The sequence below is a fragment of the Sitophilus oryzae genome, unplaced genomic scaffold, assembly GCF_002938485.1.
Source record: "Sitophilus oryzae breed Bouriz unplaced genomic scaffold, Soryzae_2.0 scaffold_557_pilon_pilon, whole genome shotgun sequence".
NCBI lineage: Eukaryota > Metazoa > Arthropoda > Insecta > Coleoptera > Curculionidae > Sitophilus > Sitophilus oryzae.
Genome location: NW_022147148.1, coordinates 460,208 through 482,772, shown reverse-complemented (window position 1 = coordinate 482,772; position 22,565 = coordinate 460,208). Strand labels below are relative to the sequence as shown.

Sequence of the window (22,565 nt, the reverse complement as noted above, 5' to 3'; positions counted from 1 at the left end):
CGACAGACGATATCCAAAAACTGTCACTGTCATGTATCCTCTAGTTGGACGAATTTTACATTATTATAGAAATGTCCCTCGTATTTCTCAGACGAACCTATCAGCTTCCGGTCTGGGTCTATCTCGGGTCTCGTAACAGTTGCTCTTTATGGGGTCCAGACGCGCCGACCGAACTGTAGACCGCAGGGGGATGGTTACGGCCCGGCGGGGCGCCGGCGGCCAAGACGCGGGAGGCGCGGGAGGGGAGCGGGCGCGAGGCGACGTTGCCGATGTGACGGCGGCGGCGACGACACTTTTTTTCCCGTGTCGATTTTATTGTTTTCTAATGAAATTTATTAGAGGCAAGACTTCGCTTAGTTTTCGAATAAAGGTGAATTTTTGATGTTATGAGTTTTACTTACTAGTTGAAATCAAAGATCTATCTACCGTAACCAACGTACTAACTAACTCTGATATATGTATCAGAGAGAGTTTAGTTTCATTTATTAATTATCTAAGATTACTTCAAAATGCATTCATTTGAATGAAATTCGTACAGCTGCAATGTTCTTAATAAAACAGATGGCAAAATGCTGAAATGTTTGATCCAATTAAAAAGCAACTAATTGATAAAGTATGAAGTCAAATTACAAAAAATAGTAGACAGATTCGTAGTTACTACGAACTACGAGGCACTGCTTGCAGAGGAAGGTACTATAGGCAACCACATGCAGACCCCCAGAAATGACTTGATATACCTACTTAACAAAAATATGAAATGTTGACTCTGTAGCCAAGTGACAAAGATTAGTAAGTACGTTATCTAATACATTTACGCACTGCCCGAGGAAAACAAGAGATAATATAGGCAACCGAGTGTACGTAAACCCAAGTAAAATATATCAGCCATTAAAAATATTATTCGTGATACATAAGAAATCTTTTAACTGGTCATGCACCGGTAAAAATTGTATTTTCCAAGCCCGAGCCCGATAGGCTTGGTGCATGTCAGTTGATTTTAAAAATTCCGATCGCAGCGCTCGATACAGCAGAAATTAGAAGTATTTCAACGACCCCCCCCCCCCACCAAAGTATTTCACACCGTCCATCATATACACGCGGCTTTGTCATATATTTAAGTATTTTAATTTTTACTAGTGCAGTTATTGAAACTGTAAAATTCTCAGCTACGAAGCTTGTATGATTTAATGCTCTTTCGGGTAGTAAAAATTAAGTAAAAAAAACCCAAACTGGGCAATGCGTTATGTTGTGACAATTACAAATGATAAAATTGCAAAAATAAAACTACTAAAAAAGCATTTTAGTTTTAATCATCTGCTGATGATGCCAACGGTTAGCAAAACGCGTGTCCAGTTCAAAAGTAAAAGTGTTTTCGTATTGTGGTGATTTAGTGCTATATTTTTTTGCTGTTGTAACATCAAAGGTTCCAACCCCCAACTGTATCTAATAATAAAATTGATGAAAAAATGTCAAGACAAAAAGGTAGCATAATTGCGTTGTTGTTGGGTGCAATAACACTCAATACATCTCTCCCGGAACAACATTTTACAACTTCTCAGATTTATCACACCGTTTATGTAAAGCAAAAACTGAATCGGGAAATTCGACGAAACAAGTGAGTAAACAAATTATAATCTAAACCCGATTGCCCATTACATGATCAAAAAATGAAATAGGTCTATATTAGAATACAATATAATTTTGTCAATGTTAATGGTACACTTCTTTTTAGTACTAGTGCTTAAATGTTTTGTAAACGTCTTCTAAAATTGTAGTTATGGACCTTCAAAAAATCTCGTTACGGCCAGATAGCCCTAGTTATGTCCCAACTGGCAAAACCGGTGCAAAAAACTATGATCTATGAAACTATTAGATGAAAATAACATTCGAGAAGTGAAAAAGCTACACAATTATATCAAATTTTAGTGCTTATATACAGACATTTATAGATTTGCTCCAATAGTTTGGGTACTTCTGACCGAGTTCAAATTAATACAATTAGTTGTGACGTCCCAATATATGCAATTACCATTATACTGTGTCCAATCCATTGTATCTAGTAATTTGCATGTTTAATTAATTAAACATACATTCCGACACATTATTGAAATAAAAATGAAATAAAATATCTTCTTGGGCTGTCAGTTGTCCAATTTTTAAATTTTATACGTTTTGGTCAGATGATCGTAATCAAATGTGAATGAACGAAGAAATAACAAGTATGATGACCCTTATATAAGAGTGTGATAACACATTATAAATAATTTCTCAATTTTTTAAAACACCAAATAACAAAATTTAACATAAAAATATAACTTTTTACAGAAGTATTCCCTTCATATTTGACCACAACTGAAAATCAGCTGTTAGGTAAATATATAACTGCTAATACGATGTTGACATATATCGAATATGTCATGAAACAAATTGTCGCTTTCTCCCTAGAGACCCAACGAACAAAATTTTACCCATTGAGATGATATTTTATGTTTTGGATGCTCTCAAGAAACACTTTGGTCTCACGAATTGGCATATCTGCATTACTAATAGCGTCTAATAGTTTGGAAATTATTAGCTTTCAAACTCCACGCTGCTTTAAACCCCTTTTTGTTTTTTTAGCTTTCCTGTAAACTTTGGAAAATGTTAGTTAGGCCTCTTCGTGAGAAAGGCGACGAAATGATGCTAAAAAGAAAATTTTAACTTAATATAAGTACCGTATGGTCGAATAAAAACGGCGTCAGCGATGGCTATGAAATGAAAATCAATCTGTCATTTTATATGTAAAATTATATGGGCAATGTCATCGATCGTCATTTCATAGCCATCACTGACGCCGTTTTTATTCGATCATACGGTACTTAGTCGTAGTTAGTGCTTTTATTAAAATTAAAAGGCAATTTTCTTGGGTTCAAAATAATTTAATAGATTTTAACTTAAGTTTCGTCAAATATGTAAATTAAAAAATAATATTGACTTAGGTGAAGAACTATTTATAATATACCGGGTTGGAACATAGGAAATCACATGCAAATTTTGAACTGTCGAATTATTGGCTCGCCTACTTATTTTACAGCGAAGTCGTAAATAGGTGTTTTAAAGTCCTGCGTATACTAAATACACTGTATATAAAATACAACTTAACATTTGCAAAATCATAGGTTTGCAAATGTCAAGTTGTTAAGCAAAATGTCAGCATATTTAAAGTATGCTGACATTTTCTTGTTTTGCATTGTTACCTTTGTTCAGTTTTAATTTAAAAATAGATGCAGTTTTTCTTAAAATTAATTAAAATTGGCTTGTTCAAAACTGTTTAAATTTGGCACGTATATTCAGCATACGCAGACCTTTAAAAAAACTATGTACGACTTCACTGAAAAATCAACAAGAGAACCAATATTTGGACAGTTCAAAAATTGCATGGAATTTCCTGTTTCGATTACATACACCACCGACCACCCGGTATAAGTATATTACTACAGTCTGTCTAACGAAAGAATACATGACAGTGACAGTTATGTCTGTCATTTTAATGCATACATAAATTGAAGTGTCTGTAATTTTGCATACTATCGTTTGTCAAAATCTTCTGGGCAAACTTTACATAGATGTTTATATACACACAAATGATTTGCATGGATCAAATTATATTATCAAATGGATTTCCTGTTTACAACTTTTAGTCCAAAAAATTAAACTGATATTATTAACGTTAATAATAATGCGCTTATATGTAGAATATTTAGTCTAGAATATCATAATTATTATTATGATAAACAAGTATGAAGACCTTATGAATTTACTGCAAGCAGTAATCTACTTAATCGATCTAGCATTAAATGTCTTCGTTCAAGTGTAACGACAAGGATAAAGCATCTTTTTATTAAAGAATTTTATTTATTGAAAAAATTCGAAAAAATCTTCGTTGCACCTGACAACGTCGCAAAACAACCACCCTCTCTCGCGCTACCTCTCTGTCCCGCTTCCATCAATTCAACTCGCCCCCTCCATACTGAACTAGGTATAATTTTATTTGTGAGACATTCCCCACGAGAAGTAGCAGAATTTTAATATAAAAAATTATTATTTAAGTTGCTTTTAAAAAGGCCGTTCACACTTAACTAGTAACGATTTTTCATGTGATAAATATTGCAGATTGTAGACTGTCTTTAGATGCGGCTACTTCAGTAATGTGTTATCTGAACTTCCAGTAAAGTACGTCTACTGAATGGGTCTATGAAAGGAATTTCAATAATATGGACACAATACTGGAGTATGATCAATTAACAAAAAAACACAAAACACATTAAAATAAACAGCAGTATATTTTATGGATCGCTACCTAATAGTCCAGGAGGGCAGTGAAGCTTTTCGGTACTTATTTTCCCAGTCAGCAAACACCGATAGAATTATTCGGTATGTAAGCAAGTTTCATATACCGGGTGGTGCATCGTCGTTGGAAACATAGGAAATCCCATGTAAATTTCGAACTGCCCAGATATTGGCTCCCCTACTGATTTTACAGCCAAGTCTTAATAGATTTTTTAAAGGTTTATGTATAGTAAATGCACATGCCAAATTTGAACAATTTTGGACCAGCCAATTTTGAGTAATTTAAGAAAGATTGCATCTATTTTTAAATTAAAACCGAACAGGTAACAATCAAAAACCAGTCAAAATAGTATTTTGTTAGTATCAAAAGAAATTTAATTTTAATATTGCGGGGAAATTAACCGAAACATGTCAGACACACTGTGTAAACTATTTCCGCGTAGTACCTTTATCATGCTCACTGTTTCTTTATGTGTAAGTATAACAATAAATTAATACTAGTACTAAATATTAAAATTTTATTAAAATTATGTTACGTTTGAAAATGACGCTGATAACTTAAGGTATGTCGGTTTTTGTTTTAACTAGTGTTTGAATGTTACCTATTCAGTTTTAATTTAAAAATCGATTCAGTTTTCCTCAAATTACTCAAAATCGGCTAGTCCAAAATTGTTATACCAAGACCTTAAAAAAATCTATTTACGACTTCGCTATAAAATCAACAGGAGAGCCAATATCTAGACAGTTCAAAATTTGCATGGGAATGTTTCCGATGCACCACCCGGTATACATATGTAGAGGGGGTTTTCTGATGGGTTGGAGTGGAAAATGCGTTAGAAAGTATAAATATACTGCACTTTTTTCCAGTGATTTTTTTTTCCATAACAAGGGGCCGTTCTCTGCCGGAAACATTGCGACCTGTGAGGCCTATTGTGTTTGTCCCCCTTCTATATCTGCCCCCATTCTCCTATCCCTGTGCCCTGCATTAGCTTATGCAGGTCCTTGATAGGATGGGAGCATAGTTCCTCCGGTTCTAGCCTAGCTTTCCCAAATAAAGAATGTCGCTTGCGATCCAGAGCCTCGCAATGACATATTATGTGCTCCGCTGTTTCAGGATCTTTATCGCAGAGTCTGCAGCAAAGACTTCCTTGATACAGGTTGAGCTTGTTCAGATAACACTTGACAGCCATGTGTCCTGTCAAGAGGCCTGTTGTAATCCACACTTTATTCCTGCTAATCATTAGCAGTTCTTTTGCGGTTTTAGAGCTAGGTCCTTGGATAAAAGCCTTACTGTGCCTGTGCCCCTGTCTGTTTCTCCAGTGGACATTGTTTTTCCAGTGATAAAAATAGTTCTATTAGTGAAAGATGGTGTGCAGTTAAGAAAAAAAAATTGTCTGGCTAATCTGTGAGAATGGGTATATGTCTGGCAGGTGATAATTTGGAAAAAAAGTATTGAAACCATTGCACTTATTTTTGCAGTCCTAAAAATTTGTCAGTTGATAGTTTATATCATAATTAGGCTGCAAACATAGTCTGGCTAATGTGGAACATCCCGAAAGCCTTGCCAGACTGGCCCAACACCCGTTAGGCGCGCTAAATTCGGCATGTTAATAGTTAATTATACAGGTGATACAGTTGCTATCTCTACATGTTTTTACTTTTCATAATATAATAAAATAAAAAAAAGTATTGGTTTAGGGCAAAATTTAACTGTCTAAGAACACTTTTCTGTTTTGGGACTCTAGGAATCCAAAAAACATGGTTTTAGCAAAACGTCAGTCTGTCATTCCCTTATCAAAAAATTCCATTCGCCAATAATGTTCTAATTAGAGATACGAGAAAGGTGTTTATTGTAGAAAATTTAATTCTCTACAAAATCTATCTCTTGGCTTTATTTTGTATCTCCCTTAGTTTTTGAGTTATAACATGTGTTAGGATCTAGAACAATTTTTGAAATAAAGAGTAATGTTTCTCGATTTTGCTGTACTGATAACCACGAAATTACAGAGTATCAAACATTGGTTGAGCTACCAAAATCCGTGTATTTTTACACGGAAGGGGGCCTATTTTTTATGATTCTAAATAATTTTTAAGGTGTTAACGTTGAAATTAAACGTGGAAGTCGCTTCGAAAATTTTGGCGTTTGGTCGCCACATTAAACTATACCAGCAGAAAAAAATAAAAGTCTAAATAAAAATAAGATGTTTCCTCTCGGAAATGGTAAGTAAGTAGCTAAGCGACCAGTAAGGCATCTACGAATAAAGCTAGTGGAGCACTCTATTCGCCCCATTTAAACTGTGTATAGTAATTGTGAACATTTACTGATTTCCAGCTTTTGCTTATCAGATACATCAAATAAAAACATTACCTAAAACATCACTGTATGGTAATATCAATATCAATGTTTTTTTTGGTATAAAATAACTTCAATTGTTAATTTTTAAGTAATATACAGGGTGTCCCAGGCTGAGAGCGTGCATTAGAAGTTTCTAGAGAACTACAATATCTAGATCGGCGATTTTTTGCACATCATTGTTTTGCAACGAGATCTATCGATTACAAATATTTTCAATATGGCAGCACTTTCGGAAATACCGTTAGTTGACAACAACTTTCTCATTTTAAATAGGTGCCCCAGTGCGGCCATTATTATATGAAGTTCGAATAATTTAATTTTTGAAATAGATAGCCACATGTCTTCTCTTTATGGGATAGTGGCTGTGGTAATCACTAAATTTGACGTTTAAACTATACACATATCTTTGACAGGCCAGTTTCTTTCGTCAAAAATTTTAAATATTTTTGTCTCAAAACCGATTACAGTTGAGGGTTGGAACATTTGGTGTTACACAGCAAAATAAAAACACTAAATCACCACAATACACCAAAACACTTTTACTTTTACACTGGACGCAGTCCAATCAGCAGATGATTATAAACTCTTTTTAGTTTATAATCATCTGCTGATGATGCTAACATGGTTAGCGAAACGCGCGTCCAGTGTAAAAGTAAAAGTGTTTTGGTGTATTGTGGTGATTTAGTGTTTTTATTTTTCTCAAAAACGGTTAATGTTAGATTATAAAGTGTTTATCAGAGAGTTTAAATATGTAATAAAAAATGGGGGCACCCATTTAAAATAAGAAAGTTGCCGTCAAGTTCCGGTATTTCCGGAAGTGCCGCCATATTGAAAATATTTTTAATCGATAGATCTCGTTGTAAAATAATGATGTGCAAAAAATCGCCGATCTAGATATTGTACTTCTCTAGAAACTTTTAATGCACGCTCTCCGCCTGGGACACCTTGTAACATAGGAACGCAAAAAACGTCGATAAAATAATACAAAAATACCTCAAAGTTATAAGTAATTATATGCCAGTTCAATATAAAAAAAATAAACAAAAAATAAGACTTTTCGGATGCATCTATTCCGGAGAATGACCCTCGGTCCCGACAAAAACCGACAACTGCGTGCGCACCACTCCACGTGGTCGGAACGAGATTATCGTGCTGATTGCAACGTTGCCGCATATAAACTCGTGCATAATTGTAAAATTTAATTTTATGTTTCAGTTTTCTCTTGGCTGCGCTAAGCCCGAAAGAAAAGGAAAATAAAGAACTTTTATATATTTTACTAGATATGTAAATTATAGTTATGTAGTTACTAAAAGATGATAAAATAAACCGACCACAATACATGCACATACCTACAAAAATATATTTGCGATAGCAAACACAACATTAAAGGCAAATAATAATGATAATATTTTTTTTCAGTCAGGATTAAAAAGTATTTATGTTAATTTAGACCATTTGGCTAACATATTTAGAAAAAATATTATTTTGTGTGGCTAAAATATTTTACAAAATTAGAAAAAAATATTATTTATTAATGTACAGTATGTCACCGGGTTGTCTTTACAAGAGGAAAAACTTTTTTATTGACATTTTGAGAAAAACGCATTCTTTATAAAAATTTTTGCTTTTTTTCATACCGTTTTAGAGAAAATTTTTAGGGAAGAATTTTTCTAAAGTTCTAAAATAAAGAGGAGTTTCTATGGTAATATAATTTCGATTTCATTCTTTGATAGATTGTTGTCATATTTTTGCTGTTTTAAAATGTTATAGAAGCACATCATTTATTTAGTTCAATGCTACGGAAAGTGTGATAGTAGTTATCGGAAAATATGTGATACTTTAACAACACCATAGAAAAATAGGTTGGCTTGGGTTGGAACAAGTTTAACAACAGCAAAAAAAATGACGTTAATCAAATTTAATAATAACCATCTATCAAAGAATGAAATCCAAATTACACTACCATAGAAACGCCTCTTTATTTTTAAGACTTTCAACCATATTTTCATGTTATTTCTAATTTTCTCTAAAACGGTATGGAAATTTGGAAAAGAATAAACGGAATTAACCATTTCAGAACAAGCAAAAATTTTTATGAAGAATGCATTTTTCTCAAAATGTCGATAATAAAAAAGTTTTTCCTCTTGTAAAATCCGCGGACATAAGTAAAGTATAGTGATTCTATTTTAATATTTTTACTTACAAAATTCGTGTAAGTTTATATTAATGGGGGGGGGGAGCATACTATATATTTGGTATATTTAAATGGTGCTGATATGTATTGGAACGGTCAATTATTAGGTAAAATATACTGGGTACCGGAAAAAGTTAAATATAAAAGTTATAGGGTTTTTAAATATCTATTAGCGAGTAATAAATTTAAGTATATAGGGTCGGTCATAAAATCGTCGCACATCAAAGTTTATTTTTTAAATAGAATCCCCTGTATATTATTGCATATTTCAATTCTTCCTTCAATTCTAAGCAAAAATCAAGATACACAAAATGTACCTCAAACCAATCGTTTCCGAGTTATTAAGTTTTATTAAATTCGATTTAATTAATTTGGATGTGTTCGGTTTCATTTAACGATGTCATTCTGCGGAAACTGTGATACTTAATATTTGACATTAGTTTTCAAGTTAACATTTTTAGATGTATAATATGAGATTATAACTCGGGTTATAACAAATCTGGAAATTACAAAATTTTCGTTTAACATTTTATAATCAAAACTTCATAATTCAGAAATGGTTGGATTTAGATACATTATGTGTACTACGATTATTGTTTAAAATTGAAAGAAGAATTGATTTATATATATATAAACGGGATTTGGTTTAAGTATTTAATACTCATTTCCAACTACAGCCTATTGCTGCCTTCCCGTTACCCTACGCCACACATCTCGATTTAGAGCGTCATCAGCATCTAGGTTACGAGCTTCCATTGCTTCCGTAACCGTTCCGTTCCAGGATTTTCTAGGTCTACCTCTCTTTCTTCTGCCCTGGGGAGCCCATTGAAAAACTCTTTTTGGCCACCTGTTCTCCGGCATACGCAGAACATGTCCAAATCATTTTAAGCTGGATTTTTCGATTCGATCCAGTACTGTCTCCTCCGATGCATTCATGATACGCCTGACCTCGATGTTTGTCTTTTTTTTCCATCCTAGATATACCTGCACTTCTTCTAAGGTAGTCCATTTCAACAACTTGGATTTTGCGCTTCGCGTCTGCACTCAGAGTCCATAGCTCTGAACCATAGCAAAGAACTGACTCCACCAATGTTCTTCCAAGTCTCTTTTTAGTTGTTGCAGATAAGTTTCGGTCCCACCAGAGGCTGTTAAGACATCCAATAACTTGTTTGCTCTTCTGAATTCGGGTTTGTATTTCTTCTTTGCCCAAACCCTCGTTGTTGATAGTAGCACCCAGGTATTTGGAAAGAAGAATTGATATATGCAATAATATACAAGGGGTTGCATTTAAAAAAAAATTATATATAACTTATAATTTACTACTAGCTATTAGACATTTAAAAACCATATAAATTTTGTGTTTAACTTTTTGCGGTACCTTGTATATTTTACCTAATAATCGACCGTTCCCATACCTATCAGCGACACTGTATATTTATACTTATATTATTATTTGTTATTTAAATAATTATAGATATTACGTTAATATAGGTATGTACAATATCTATAGGTATATCTATAGGTGTATAAAATCCATAAGTGACTAACTCAATGATTAATCACCATCCTGCTCAAACCACTCAACGCAAGAAGCTCAATTTTGGCATACATGTTGATTCTAAGGTGTACAGGTTCGGTAAGAAGAGATTTTTCGAAATTCCAGTTCCAAGGGGGTGAAACCACCCGCACCCCTCAAATATGACAATATTTTTTATTTAAAAAACGGTCAAGTTTCCGGAAAAACCTCGGGAAAAACGTATATTATATTTTGTTTTTTTACATATTTTAAGATTTTTTAAAAATGTATACAGAGTGTTTCGAAAAATCTAGTCATTGATTAATCACGATCCTGCTTAAAGCGCTTGACGTATAAAGCTGATTTTTGGAAAACGGATTGCCTTTAGGGTTCGATAAGAAGGGATTTTTCGAAACTCGAATTCTAAGGGGGTGAAACCACCCCTCAAATATAAGAATATTTTTTATTTAAAAACCGGTGAGTTTTTCGGAAAAACTCTTAAACACGTAGGTATATTTTATCTTGTTGTTTTACATATTTTAAGATTTTTTAAAAATTTAGACAGGGTGTTTCATACAATATGACCATTGAGTAATCACGATTCTGCTTAAACTGCTTGACGTTTAAAGCTGATTTTTGGCAAACGGACTGACTGTGGGGTGTAGAGGTTCGATAAGGAAAGGTTTCTCGATTGTTTTTTCTCATGCTGACATAAATGTGAGAAAATTTTATCCAGTTTGTATGTTAATGGAAATCCTTGCTTTGCTTTATCATCACCATTACAAATGATTAATTCGACGCGAACGAAGTCGCGGGTTACACGCTAGTAATAATAATATAATATAGCACATAATATAAAATATACCATGTAGTATAAGTGTATTTTTATCTACAATACATTGTATTTTTTTTTAAATCTTTATATTTTTGTCGTAGTTTTATAGCTTCCACAATAATTCATATTTTTTAGAAATAATATAATACTTAGTCCATAAATGTAGAAAATAAAGAAAAAAAAATCACTCACCCTTGTTCGACTGGCATGGGCCCACCCATCCCTCGTCCCATGAGTCCGTGGCCCGGTTCCATCGGTCCCGATATGGGGTGGCCCGGTCCGGGGCCGAAGGGCGACCCGGGCGGCATGCCGAAGCCGCCCGGCCCCGGTCCGAAGTTGTGGAAGTGCGGGTTGCCGCCCGGCCCCACGAACGGCGGCCCCGAGGAGCCGGGACGGCCGAAGGGCGGCGGGCCGCCCGCCGATGGCGAGCCGAAGGGACCGCCCGGGCCGGGGCCGTTGTAGGGCGGTCCGGCGCTGTTGGGCGGCGGCGGGAATCCTGCAAAGGTGAGATCTATTAAAGTGATGGTGGTAATGGAAAGGCGGGATTTTTTCTAAGCGTTTTTGAAACACAGGTGGATCATAACTAGAGATGAGCAAGAAATCGCAAACTGCGATTCAATCGCAGCGATTTTAAAATCGCAATTGAAGGGATGACTGCAATAACCAGGCAGCTCCATTTTAACAAATTCTGCTAGCCAAAGTAGGGAGCTCGAAGAGCTGCTCTGCTCCGAAAGCAAGGCAGCTCCAAATAATTTTGTCATTTATGTATCGTTGAATGAAGATACCTGATAGTTGTAAAGAACGATCGGACTATTTTTTAAATGACAATTCAGTAAATATCTCATTTTCGTAACAAAGTGGAGCTGCCCGGTTATTGAAGCCACCCAATTGCAACCTGCGATTAGCTCTCATAGGTAACTGCGATTGCGACTTGCGATTTTGTGGAGATTTGCGATTTAGTTGCGATTTTGCTGCGATAGTGATTTTGTAAACTGAGATCGTGATTTATATTTGCGAGAGAATTTTTAGGAGTTGATATTTGCAATATTGTTGCGAATGTAATTTTGTGGTCTATTGAAGCATTTTATAGTAAACTGCGATTGAATTTTCTCTCTGATATTATTTATTTATAGAGAAGGTATTATTTTCTAGGGCCACGATCAATAATATACCGGGTGTATCTCAAAAGTGGTTTACCCCTATAACTTTTTATTTTTTCTGGTAAAAAAACGAGATATGGTTTGTTAGTACATGACATAAATTAGAATTGATTGACGTATTTGATTATTTTCGGCCACTTCCCGTTTCACCGAAAATGACTACATTTCACATTTTAAGGCACCCTCGGTATTTTTTTACTTTATTCGATAGAAAATGATACTCTGAATAGAATAATAATAGCATATTATATGGCAACTTTTGGCATTTTCGCTTGAAAAATCGTATTTTAAATTTCAATCTATAATTAATAGATAAATAATTAATCATTTTAGAATGTTATGGCTGTGTTGAAAACACTAATTTTAATCAATTAAGATGCCTTGGAAAATAATAAATTTGATCGTCTATTGTTCTTCGCGTCTTGTCTAGCCAGTTAAAAGTGGCCTAAATCGTATTTTTAATCATATCTCAATTTTTTCAAATGGAACGAAGGTGGCTTATTGGCATATTTAGAAAAAAAGCATTTTTTACGAATAATTTGGTTTGGTAAATATTAAAATCTCAGTCGCAGGTTACAGTTGCGGCGATTTAAAAATCGCAATCGCAATTTCAATTGCGGTTGGAGAATCGCAGTTTTGCTCATCGTAACTGTGTTGTAAATAGAAGAGAGAACGTCCCTATTAGGGATGAGCGAGACTAGTCTTGGTCTTGTTTTGATCTGATCTCCAAGACAAAGATCAAGACCGACCACTGTAAGGCTTCCGCAAGAGCAAGACTCTTGCGGTCTTGCGTTCTGTAATTTTTTTTTTCACGTTTATAATACATATAAAATTATTTATTTGTTAAAAATTATTTTTATAATTTCTTACAAATAGTGTTTTGTCGACTATTGCATACAATTTTAAAGACAGAAATGCTGTAAATATAAATTTTCGTCAGACAAATTATTATTCTTCTAATAATTTCTTCCTTTTTAATGTTTTATTTCCATTAAATTACTAAAAATACTATTTATATAAAGATGTTCTTTGTAGAAAATGCCTCCTCCGCCTAAAAATCTATTAAAAATGCAAGACCTGCAAACCCAAGTAGCATTTTTAGACACAAAATCGACACAAAATCTCTGCTAAGAAATATTGCGAAACAGTTTCGTCACATTTTTGATACATATGTTTCGTAACATACATAAATCGCTTTTTGTTTCAAAACATTTTACCAAAATATGGTTTCGCTACATAAGCTATAACAATAAAGATCTATCTCAGTGTCACAAATTTTTCGAAACTTTTAAGAAACAGATGTGGCTCACATTTACAAATATTTCGTACTCATTTTGTGCCTGAAAAGTTTCCATAATTTATTTGATATTTGTCAAATATGAGAGCATAACCTTACTTTATTGATTGGATTTTGTTCTGCAGTTTTTGCATTTAAGTATTCTTTAAGTTTTTATAGTACTATAATTATTAAAAAAAGCTCAAGTAAGGACATATGGTGAGTACAAATACAGATATTTTTCTTATGCGATTTTATAATAATTTATACGCATTAAAGAGATTATTTGTTTTAGCAATAAATGTAATAACAGCCACTACCCATACCCAACAGGAGACCGAAGAAAAATGTTACCAGCAAACGTTTTTTTCTCTTTTTTCCACAATGGAATACGTTTTTTTTATTATGATATAAGTAAATAAAAATGTTTTAAATATTTTGACCAGAAGTTTTAATTGGCGTTGTTGACAGGTGACTAGTTTTTAGATATTTCTACATAGATAGCGCTAAATCGAAACATTTTGGAAACAAGGTCTCCATTTATTGTCGATTCTTTTTCGAAACATTTCAGAAAACGGCTAGTGCCACCACATTGGAAACACATGTGATAAAGCCATATAAAATATATAGGTTAAGAAAATATTTCCTATTTGTAACATACCGTTTCCATTTTGGGTCAATAAACAGACACGATTTCTCTTCTTCAGAACGTTTCTAATATGTTACCTAAAATGTGTCCAAAAATGCTACTTGGGAAGAGTCTTTCAGCAAGACCAAGACCAAGACTGGATCCTGCAAAACCAGCATCACCAAGACCAAAGAAGTCTTGGTCTTGCATTTGCCTATTTCTAGTCCCCATTCGTAACGAGGGAACGTTCAGAATCATTAAGGGAAAACGTTCATTATTAGGACATCTATGAGCACAAACGAGCATGTATAACAAGTAACACACACAAGTAACACTAAGACACAATAACAGTGTTGTATTTGTTTTGATATATGTTTTGACTGGACAGGTAAGATGTATAAGGTAAAAAGCATGGTAAAATATTATTTCTAGATAGGGCTTTAAGATAGTAAAATATTTAATAAAAATTATTGAGAAATTTATATTTCGTAGTTTCATTTAATATGTTTATTCGAAGGTTCTACTCAAAATATTCCTAAAAATTTTGTTTATTCGAATATACGAATATCAAAAAATATGCGAATATTCCTGACATCACTAATTACTGTTAAAGAGTTTCCTAAGTATTTTCAAGTATTTTTAATTCTCACCTCCCGCATTCTGGGGTCCTGGTCCGGTCGGCCCCGGCGTCGAGCTGCCCGAGGGCGCCGGCGACGCGGTGTACTGCGGCGTGGAAGCGCCTGGCGGGGGACCGCCACCCCCCTGATAGGGCGGCGCGCTGGCCGCGGCCGGCGAGCCCGCGCCCGCCGGCGGACCCTGCTGGAAGGGCGGCTGGGGGCCCTGGAAGCCGGCCGGCGGACCTGAACCGAAGGCGCCCGGGCCCCCCGCGAAGCCCTGCGGCTCGGGCCCAGGCGGCGCACCCTTCCAGGGCGCGGCGGGGTCCTCCAGGGTGACGGGCAGCGTGCTGGGGGCGGTTACGCGACGGCTAGGGCCTGAAAAAAAATTAAGAAAATCAGTACCTAAATCTTTATTGCAAGTAAATAATGGCAAATCTTTAATATTCAAAATTAAAAAAAAACACAATTTATGTAGAATAGTACCGTAAAACCTCTATTTTCGGACAACTCTAGTATCGGACGATTTTACAATACAATTTTCGTTAATTTTTAATATGTACACCTCTAAAATAACGGACCCTCCATATAGTGAACATGGACAGCCTGGCGTCGGCAAAACGGGAAAATCATTGAAAAAATGTACATTTTCTTCCAAAACGAGCAAAATATGCAAAATACACTAATTGCATTTTTACCGTGCCTTATGATATACCAAGTGACATACAAATAATCCTAAAGCCTCTACAGAATTTGTTTTATGATGGGTTCATACTGACAAATAAAATAAGAAAAAGCGAATTCTTATTTGTGAACGTTCGTAAAGTCAAATAAAATAAGCACCTAATAATGAAATCATTTTCACGTGCGCAGTACCATAAAGCTGTATAAAAAAAGTTAAGTTTAATGATTGTTTAAAGTAATTTTACAATTCATAGCGTATACTTACTTATTCGATGCAAAATATATTATAAAAATAATAAAAAATACGTAATAATTCCATATTTTTTAGTTTAGGTTCTTCTGCTTTATATGTTATAAAAACCATGTATGTTTTACTTTAATATTAACTAATGTACATAACATACCGTGTGGTGCATCGGAACACGGGACATAGGAAATTCCATGTTATTCTTGAAAAGTCAAATATTATCTCCCCAGATGATTTTATGCAAAAATTGTATTAGACTTTTTTGAAGAGGTGTTAAAGTTGAACTTTTGTGTAGAATTTCGTTTCATTTAAAATAGTCATTTAAAAGTTATTTGCAAAAATCTTCCTTCAAATTAGTAAAATTTATAATACGGCCCAGAGAAAGCTACAATTAAAATATGTACCAACAAAAATGTGATTGTGTCATTGTCAAATTCGATATCAAATTTTGTTTACAAAAATTTGAAGGTATACCAAAAAGAGTAATTTCGTATAAAATAATTATGAATTTCGCAACTTCTGAAAAAGTTACGATGGTTAAACGGCATTTTGCTAGGAATAGTATTCTCGCTGTGTGATATATTTATGTTCGCAGCTCAGTCTCCGGAAAGCCTATACCGAATAAATCAACAGTTTAAAGAATACACTAGAGGTTTGAAACTAAAGGCACTAAGGTATTAAGCACATGGAAGTGTGAAGACAAAAATAATTGAACAGGAAAAAAACAACAATGACTTGAATATTCTTCATGTTGAAGAAAAGAAAAACATTGACTCCCGTCTATTGGAGATTCGATAGGAAAAGAGAAAAGACCACAGTATCTTTCGCCGAAATACTTCTTCCTGTGAAGCACACTCAGAAACCGTCTTTATGGGCATAAATACAGAAATTTAGATGGACTAAAAACGACAACTCCATGGAATGCTAAAAATTCTCCCCTTTACATAGTGTTGTAAATGGAAATATTGGAAATATTTTTAAAAATACTTCAATCTTGTCACCCATTCATTATGCTGCAGAATTACTAAATCCAAAATTACAAGATTCTGAACTTGATGAAACCCAAATTCTTTCTGTCATAGAATGCATACTTAATATATCAAAAAATAAACTCAATATAAAGGAGCAAGAAATAATAGATGAAATAGCAGATTACCGTTGTAGAAGTGGCAAGTTGTTTGGAAATAACTTCATAGGGAAAAGTAGTTTTGATAACCCAGTCTCCTGTTGGAAAGGACTGTGTTCTTCATCTTCATTATCACGATGCCAGCATCTTCGGCTGCCATGGAACGCAGTTTTAGCGTTTATAATCATATTCATTCAAAAAAGAGAAACAGGCTTACTAATGATAGAGCCGCTAAGCTGCTCTATGTATCCCACAATGAAAACTTGCTGAAGAAAATAGGAAACGGCAATAGATCAATTTTTATTTTCGATACTATTGAAGATTTTGAGGAAGTAGACTGGCAAGATGTTATTGAGTGTGATGCTGATGACAGCGATGAAGATGCTTCTTGCTCGACTAGTGTGTCAAAAATATTTTTTTTGTACAAATTTAACCTTAATTTATTTTTTAATTTGAAGAATAACTCATTTTGTGTTTTGCGATGTTTTGTTATGATTTTTATAAATAAATATTTCAGTTTTTCTTATTTTTGAAAATATTTCATATATTTCCAATATTTCCATATATTTCTAATGTTTCAGGAAATATTTCCGAAAATATATTTCTGGAAATTTTACATCACTACCTTTACAGTTTTGTATTGCGAGGCGTGAATTTCACAATCATTTGGGGTATTGTTTGGCTGTGAATGGGGAATTAGGTAAACATTTTATTAATCTCAGTATAGTTTAATAAAGTTCCTTGTGTTACAAATATTTTGATTATCCCTTGAATTATTGTGGATGTATGTGGTGTGAGCGAGACCTGCCAGTGATCGAATAAAGAACAGCAAACAAGTTATACACCACGAATACTATTCTCAGTTCAACTAATTCTTTTGTAGATGATCATTAAAATTCAGAAAAAAATTAACCACCTTTTTCAAACCACAGAAATTCTTGTAAACAGAAAAAAATGTGACACTGAATTTGACAATAACAAAATCATATTTTTGCTGGTATTTTAATAGGTAGCTTTCTCTGGGCCTCTGTGCCGTATTACAAATCTTTAGTCATTTGAGGGTAGATTTTTGCAAATAACTTTTAGATGCCTATGCCAAATAAAACGAAATTCTATTTTTTCATAAAATCATCTGGGGAGATAATATTTGACCTTTTCAAAATTTACATGGGATTTTCTATGTCCCGCGTTCCGATGCACCACACGGTATATACAGGGTGGCGCACCTTATTCGCCTCGGTTGATTATACGAAAACGGAAAGATGTAGAAACAAAATATTTTATGTGTATATGTGGGGAGACAATGTGCACAATTTAAAATTATTTTGAAATATACAGGGTGTTTCAGAACTAAGATCCATACCAAATTTATATTTTTTCTTATGGAACACCCGGTATTTTATTTCATTTTTGAATTCTTGGGCCCAAAAAAAGGCATTTATTATAAGGGTTAAATATGTTTAAAATCTTTAATTTTTGAGATATTTAAACATATTTAAATTTGCATGCTACAATAGAATAGACTTATTTAGACCCTGTACATTACTTTTCAGAATTAATTCTTATGCTGAGTTTAAAGGTAGAGAAATAAACTTTACTGAAAAATGGTATTGGTTTCTTAAATTTATACAGGGCTATCAAAAGTTGCTGATCTATTTTAAGGATATATTTTATAAAAACACTTCGTTATTTCAAATACAACGCCCTGTATTTTTTAGATAAATTGAAGCAGATTCAAATGCTCTTTCGAACTATATTAACGTTTCCTATACCTATCTAGCTCAGATTTTGAATAAAAGGCGATTTTTAAATAAAATTGCAATCAAGATGGCTGGTATCGCCATGGCAATTTTCAGTTCATGACAATTAGTAACTATTTTCAAAGTCGACATTAGTTTATGGACATTATTATTTATAATTTATAACAGTTTACTTAAATTTGCCTACAATAGTTTAATAACTAAGTATTCATTTCATTATTTTATCAAGAAAAATAAAGCAATATAGTATCTGCTGGCGGAACGAATAGATACATATGTTACTAGTGATATTATTTTGTGAGGAAAATTCCTCAAGGGTTTATGCTCAAAGATATCCAAATAGGAATATTCCTGATAAGCGTTTCTTTGAAAAACTTATTGTCCTATTTCGCATTTTAATGTGGTTTATAAAAAACTTATTAGATTAGGCAGAAACCTGTCGTTGGAAGTGAATAAAATGAATTTGCCGTAATTGGCTATTTTATAGAAAATCCATATATCTACAAGTCATCGTAAAATAATTCAAAGAACTACTTCTTCGTTTTTCTTGATAGAATAATATACAAATATTTAGTAAATATTATTTATTAAACAACTGTAGGTAAATTAAATAAAAGTAAACATAAAATATTTTGTTTCTACATCTTTCCGTTTTTGTATAATCAACCGAGGCGAATGAGGTGCGCCACCCTGTATATATACAGGGTGAGTCTTAAATAATTGCAAATATTTTCAGAGCTGGTAGGTCTCGATAAAAGAAAATTTTCAAAAACCGAGTTATTTAAGTTTGAAAATTGAAAAAGAAATTGATTTTTTTTTGAAAAAATTTTGAGAGCCACCGGATTTTTTCTGTATTTGCATCCCTTTTAGTGCCGTAACCATAAAGTAAAGCCGTAACTATGGTAATATCAGAGATTAAGAAATTATACCGTGGGGAAAATTTGCGGTGAACAGGCAGTTCTAAAAAGTTTTCGAAAAATATACGGGGAAATTTAAAAGAAAATGCACGATTTTCAACATCATTTTTTTTGCGAAAAAAACCTCATAGACGTGTTCCTGGGGTCGAAATATACCACCACTGAAAATATTTGCACTCATTTAAGACTCACCCTGTATAATGGGTTAAATTTTAAATAAAATATTTTTTAACGCTTTCCTGACACATCCTCTAAATAGTACACACCTCCATATACCGGACACTACAGGATTCACCGCAGGTGTCCACCATTGGGAGGTTATACCCGAGACCAAATACGTTTAAATTAAAATATACGACGACCTCCGCATAAGAGCAATGAGAGGATTTACGTCCCAGTATTGAAGGACAGAAAACAGAAAATCGAGTCTGAATAGTTCAGGACATAAGTTCATCCATGTTTAGTCAAACCTCCTACAACACAAGGCTAGACGTATGTAGGAAATGCATTGAAATTCTATAGCCATCCTTCAATATCGGGACAGGAATTTAAGCGGTACCCTCCGTATATTTTATTTAAACGTATTTGCCCCAGACTGTATTTCCAAAGTCAACTAGACCGGTTTGGCGCTCTTAATTTCGACACTGCCTTTATCGGCATCGTCTTTACGGACTTAAGAGTCCCAAACAAGCTGGTGCGTATGGTCTACGGAAGCGGAGGAAGCTGCGCTTCCCTATAAGTTGAGACGAAGTAAAATCAACTTTTTTGATTAATAATTAATATGAATTTAAGTAGGGCACTCGAATGCCTGTAGGTATAGTATTTACGAAGTCAATTGGAAGTACGGGGATTATTTTTTTTTGAAAATAATTTTATATAAGTAACAGTAACTAATAATATTTACAATATTTATAGGACGCCTATGAATTTCCCGCTACAAAGAATATCGTTTCCCCCCTTCTTACGGATGCCCCGTAGCTAAAGAACGGATAGACGTACTGTACACATGCATATCAAAAGTGATGACATATTTACTGATTTAGGTCGAGGTAAAACTTGTCATACACGACCTATCTCTTTGATGTTAAATTTTGCTCTCAATTGAAATAAAAATGATAAAAATTACCCTGTTCTTAGGGGGCGTCCATTAATTACGTGGAGGATCAAAGGGGGGAAGCAGAGTATCAAGTCTAATCTATCTAAATTTCACGTAAGGAACAATCACGGAATATTTTTTGGACAAAAAATAGTGTAAAAATGTGAGAAAATCAGATTAATTTAAATTATGTTTCTAGACAAAAAATTTGCTGTAAATCACATGAATTTGTTGATACCAATTATTACTTACTGCATTTCTTTATATTGAGTAAAAATGATCTTTAAACGGTGTAGTTTAAAATTCCAGAAAAAATATTTTTTTTTTTGGAAATAGATACATATGTATGTGTCCGGAAACGTTCTATTCTTTTTTAATCTTTCCATAATCTGTGTTAATTTTGACAATTTTTCTGTCAATTACGAAGTCAATTAATACTTTTAAATGACGTATGGAGATTGACGTCGCCAAAATTATTATCGATTGTCATTCCCCAGTCGTCCTTGACGCCGTTTTTTTTCTCATGTAATTTCAATTTCCATTCTTCTTTTATTTATTGGTGAACTTTGATTTCGGGGATAGTTTTAAGTTAATTAAAAATCGTAAGAAACTTTATCCTCTTACTCTCGGAGGGTATCTGTCAAATTTTATGTTAATTTTGGCCATGTTTGTTTTAAATATCAAATTTGACAGATCACCAACACGTTCAATTTCATTGTTGTTTTTAATAATAATATATCTATCTATTCTTTCAAATTTGACGTTTAAAGTAATTTTTGTAAAAAATTATTTTTACAAAATTTTTGCTTAAAATGTCAAATTTGACAGATACCTACCTACAGGTTAAATTTTATTGCCATTTCAATATACTTCAAACCAAAAACCACCACCAAAGTCAAATTTGTTATAAATCAATTATTATATAAAAAAAATAATATATGTGTGTGACACTGTAGACTGTAATTATTTGTTATTATTAGGGCTGTAACGAGCCCTGTTTTTTAACTAGACCGAGTACCGAGTACTCGGCTAAAGGTAATGGCCGAGTACCTAGTACTCGGCTGTCGAGTAGTGGAATTGTCGGGTTTTTAATAGTCTTAACCAGTTATGCGACCTTTATCAATATATACTAATTATACTATACACCATAACATAATAATATTATATTTTATACATAATATAAATATAAATATATAATTTAACATTAAAGAAAGCTAGTTAAAATTCCCGGAATTCCCCGGCCTTAAACCAATGATCTTGTTTGTTTTGCCTATTGGTGGGTTCATACAGCCAAATAAAATAAAATAAGAATAAAATAAAATAAAATAAGAAAGTTGGTTATATGGGATACCGTACATGCGTTCATACAGCCAAATAAAATAACAAATAAAATAAGAAGTCTTTATCTTTTAACTTCTTGTTTTATTTTATGTGAAAACGGCTTTGCGCACGCTTAATTCTAACCTACAAATATTTTCAGTTTGGATTTAATTTACTTTATAACTTCACATAAGTAAAATGTATAATATAGTAGGCAACGAATAAATAAATATACTATAAATAGTAAAATTACTATAAACAATCGTAAAAATTAACTTTTATCCAGCCTCATCGTACTGCGCATGAGCAAATATATATTTCTTATTTTATTTTATTTGACTGTATGAACGCACACAAATAAGAATTCCTTATTTCTTATTTTATTTTATTCTTATTTTATTTTATTTGGCTGTATGAACCCACCATATGATTGGCGAGCGGCTGGGATTCCCCGACTACAAACCAATGACCTGGTTTGTTTTACTTATGGAGATATTGTTTTATTCT

At 33.5% G+C, this 22,565-nt stretch overlaps 1 protein-coding gene across 1 annotated transcript in view; it reads right to left on the bottom strand.

Moving 5' to 3' along the window:
* Nucleotides 1-22,565, bottom strand: part of LOC115887240 (LIM domain-binding protein 2-like) — a 120,253-nt gene that overhangs the window by 91,991 nt on the left and 5,697 nt on the right. Inside the window, 2 exon segments of the mRNA XM_030906611.1 lie at nt 11,423-11,741; nt 14,945-15,286. Coding sequence (XP_030762471.1) covers nt 11,423-11,741; nt 14,945-15,286 — 661 coding nt within the window.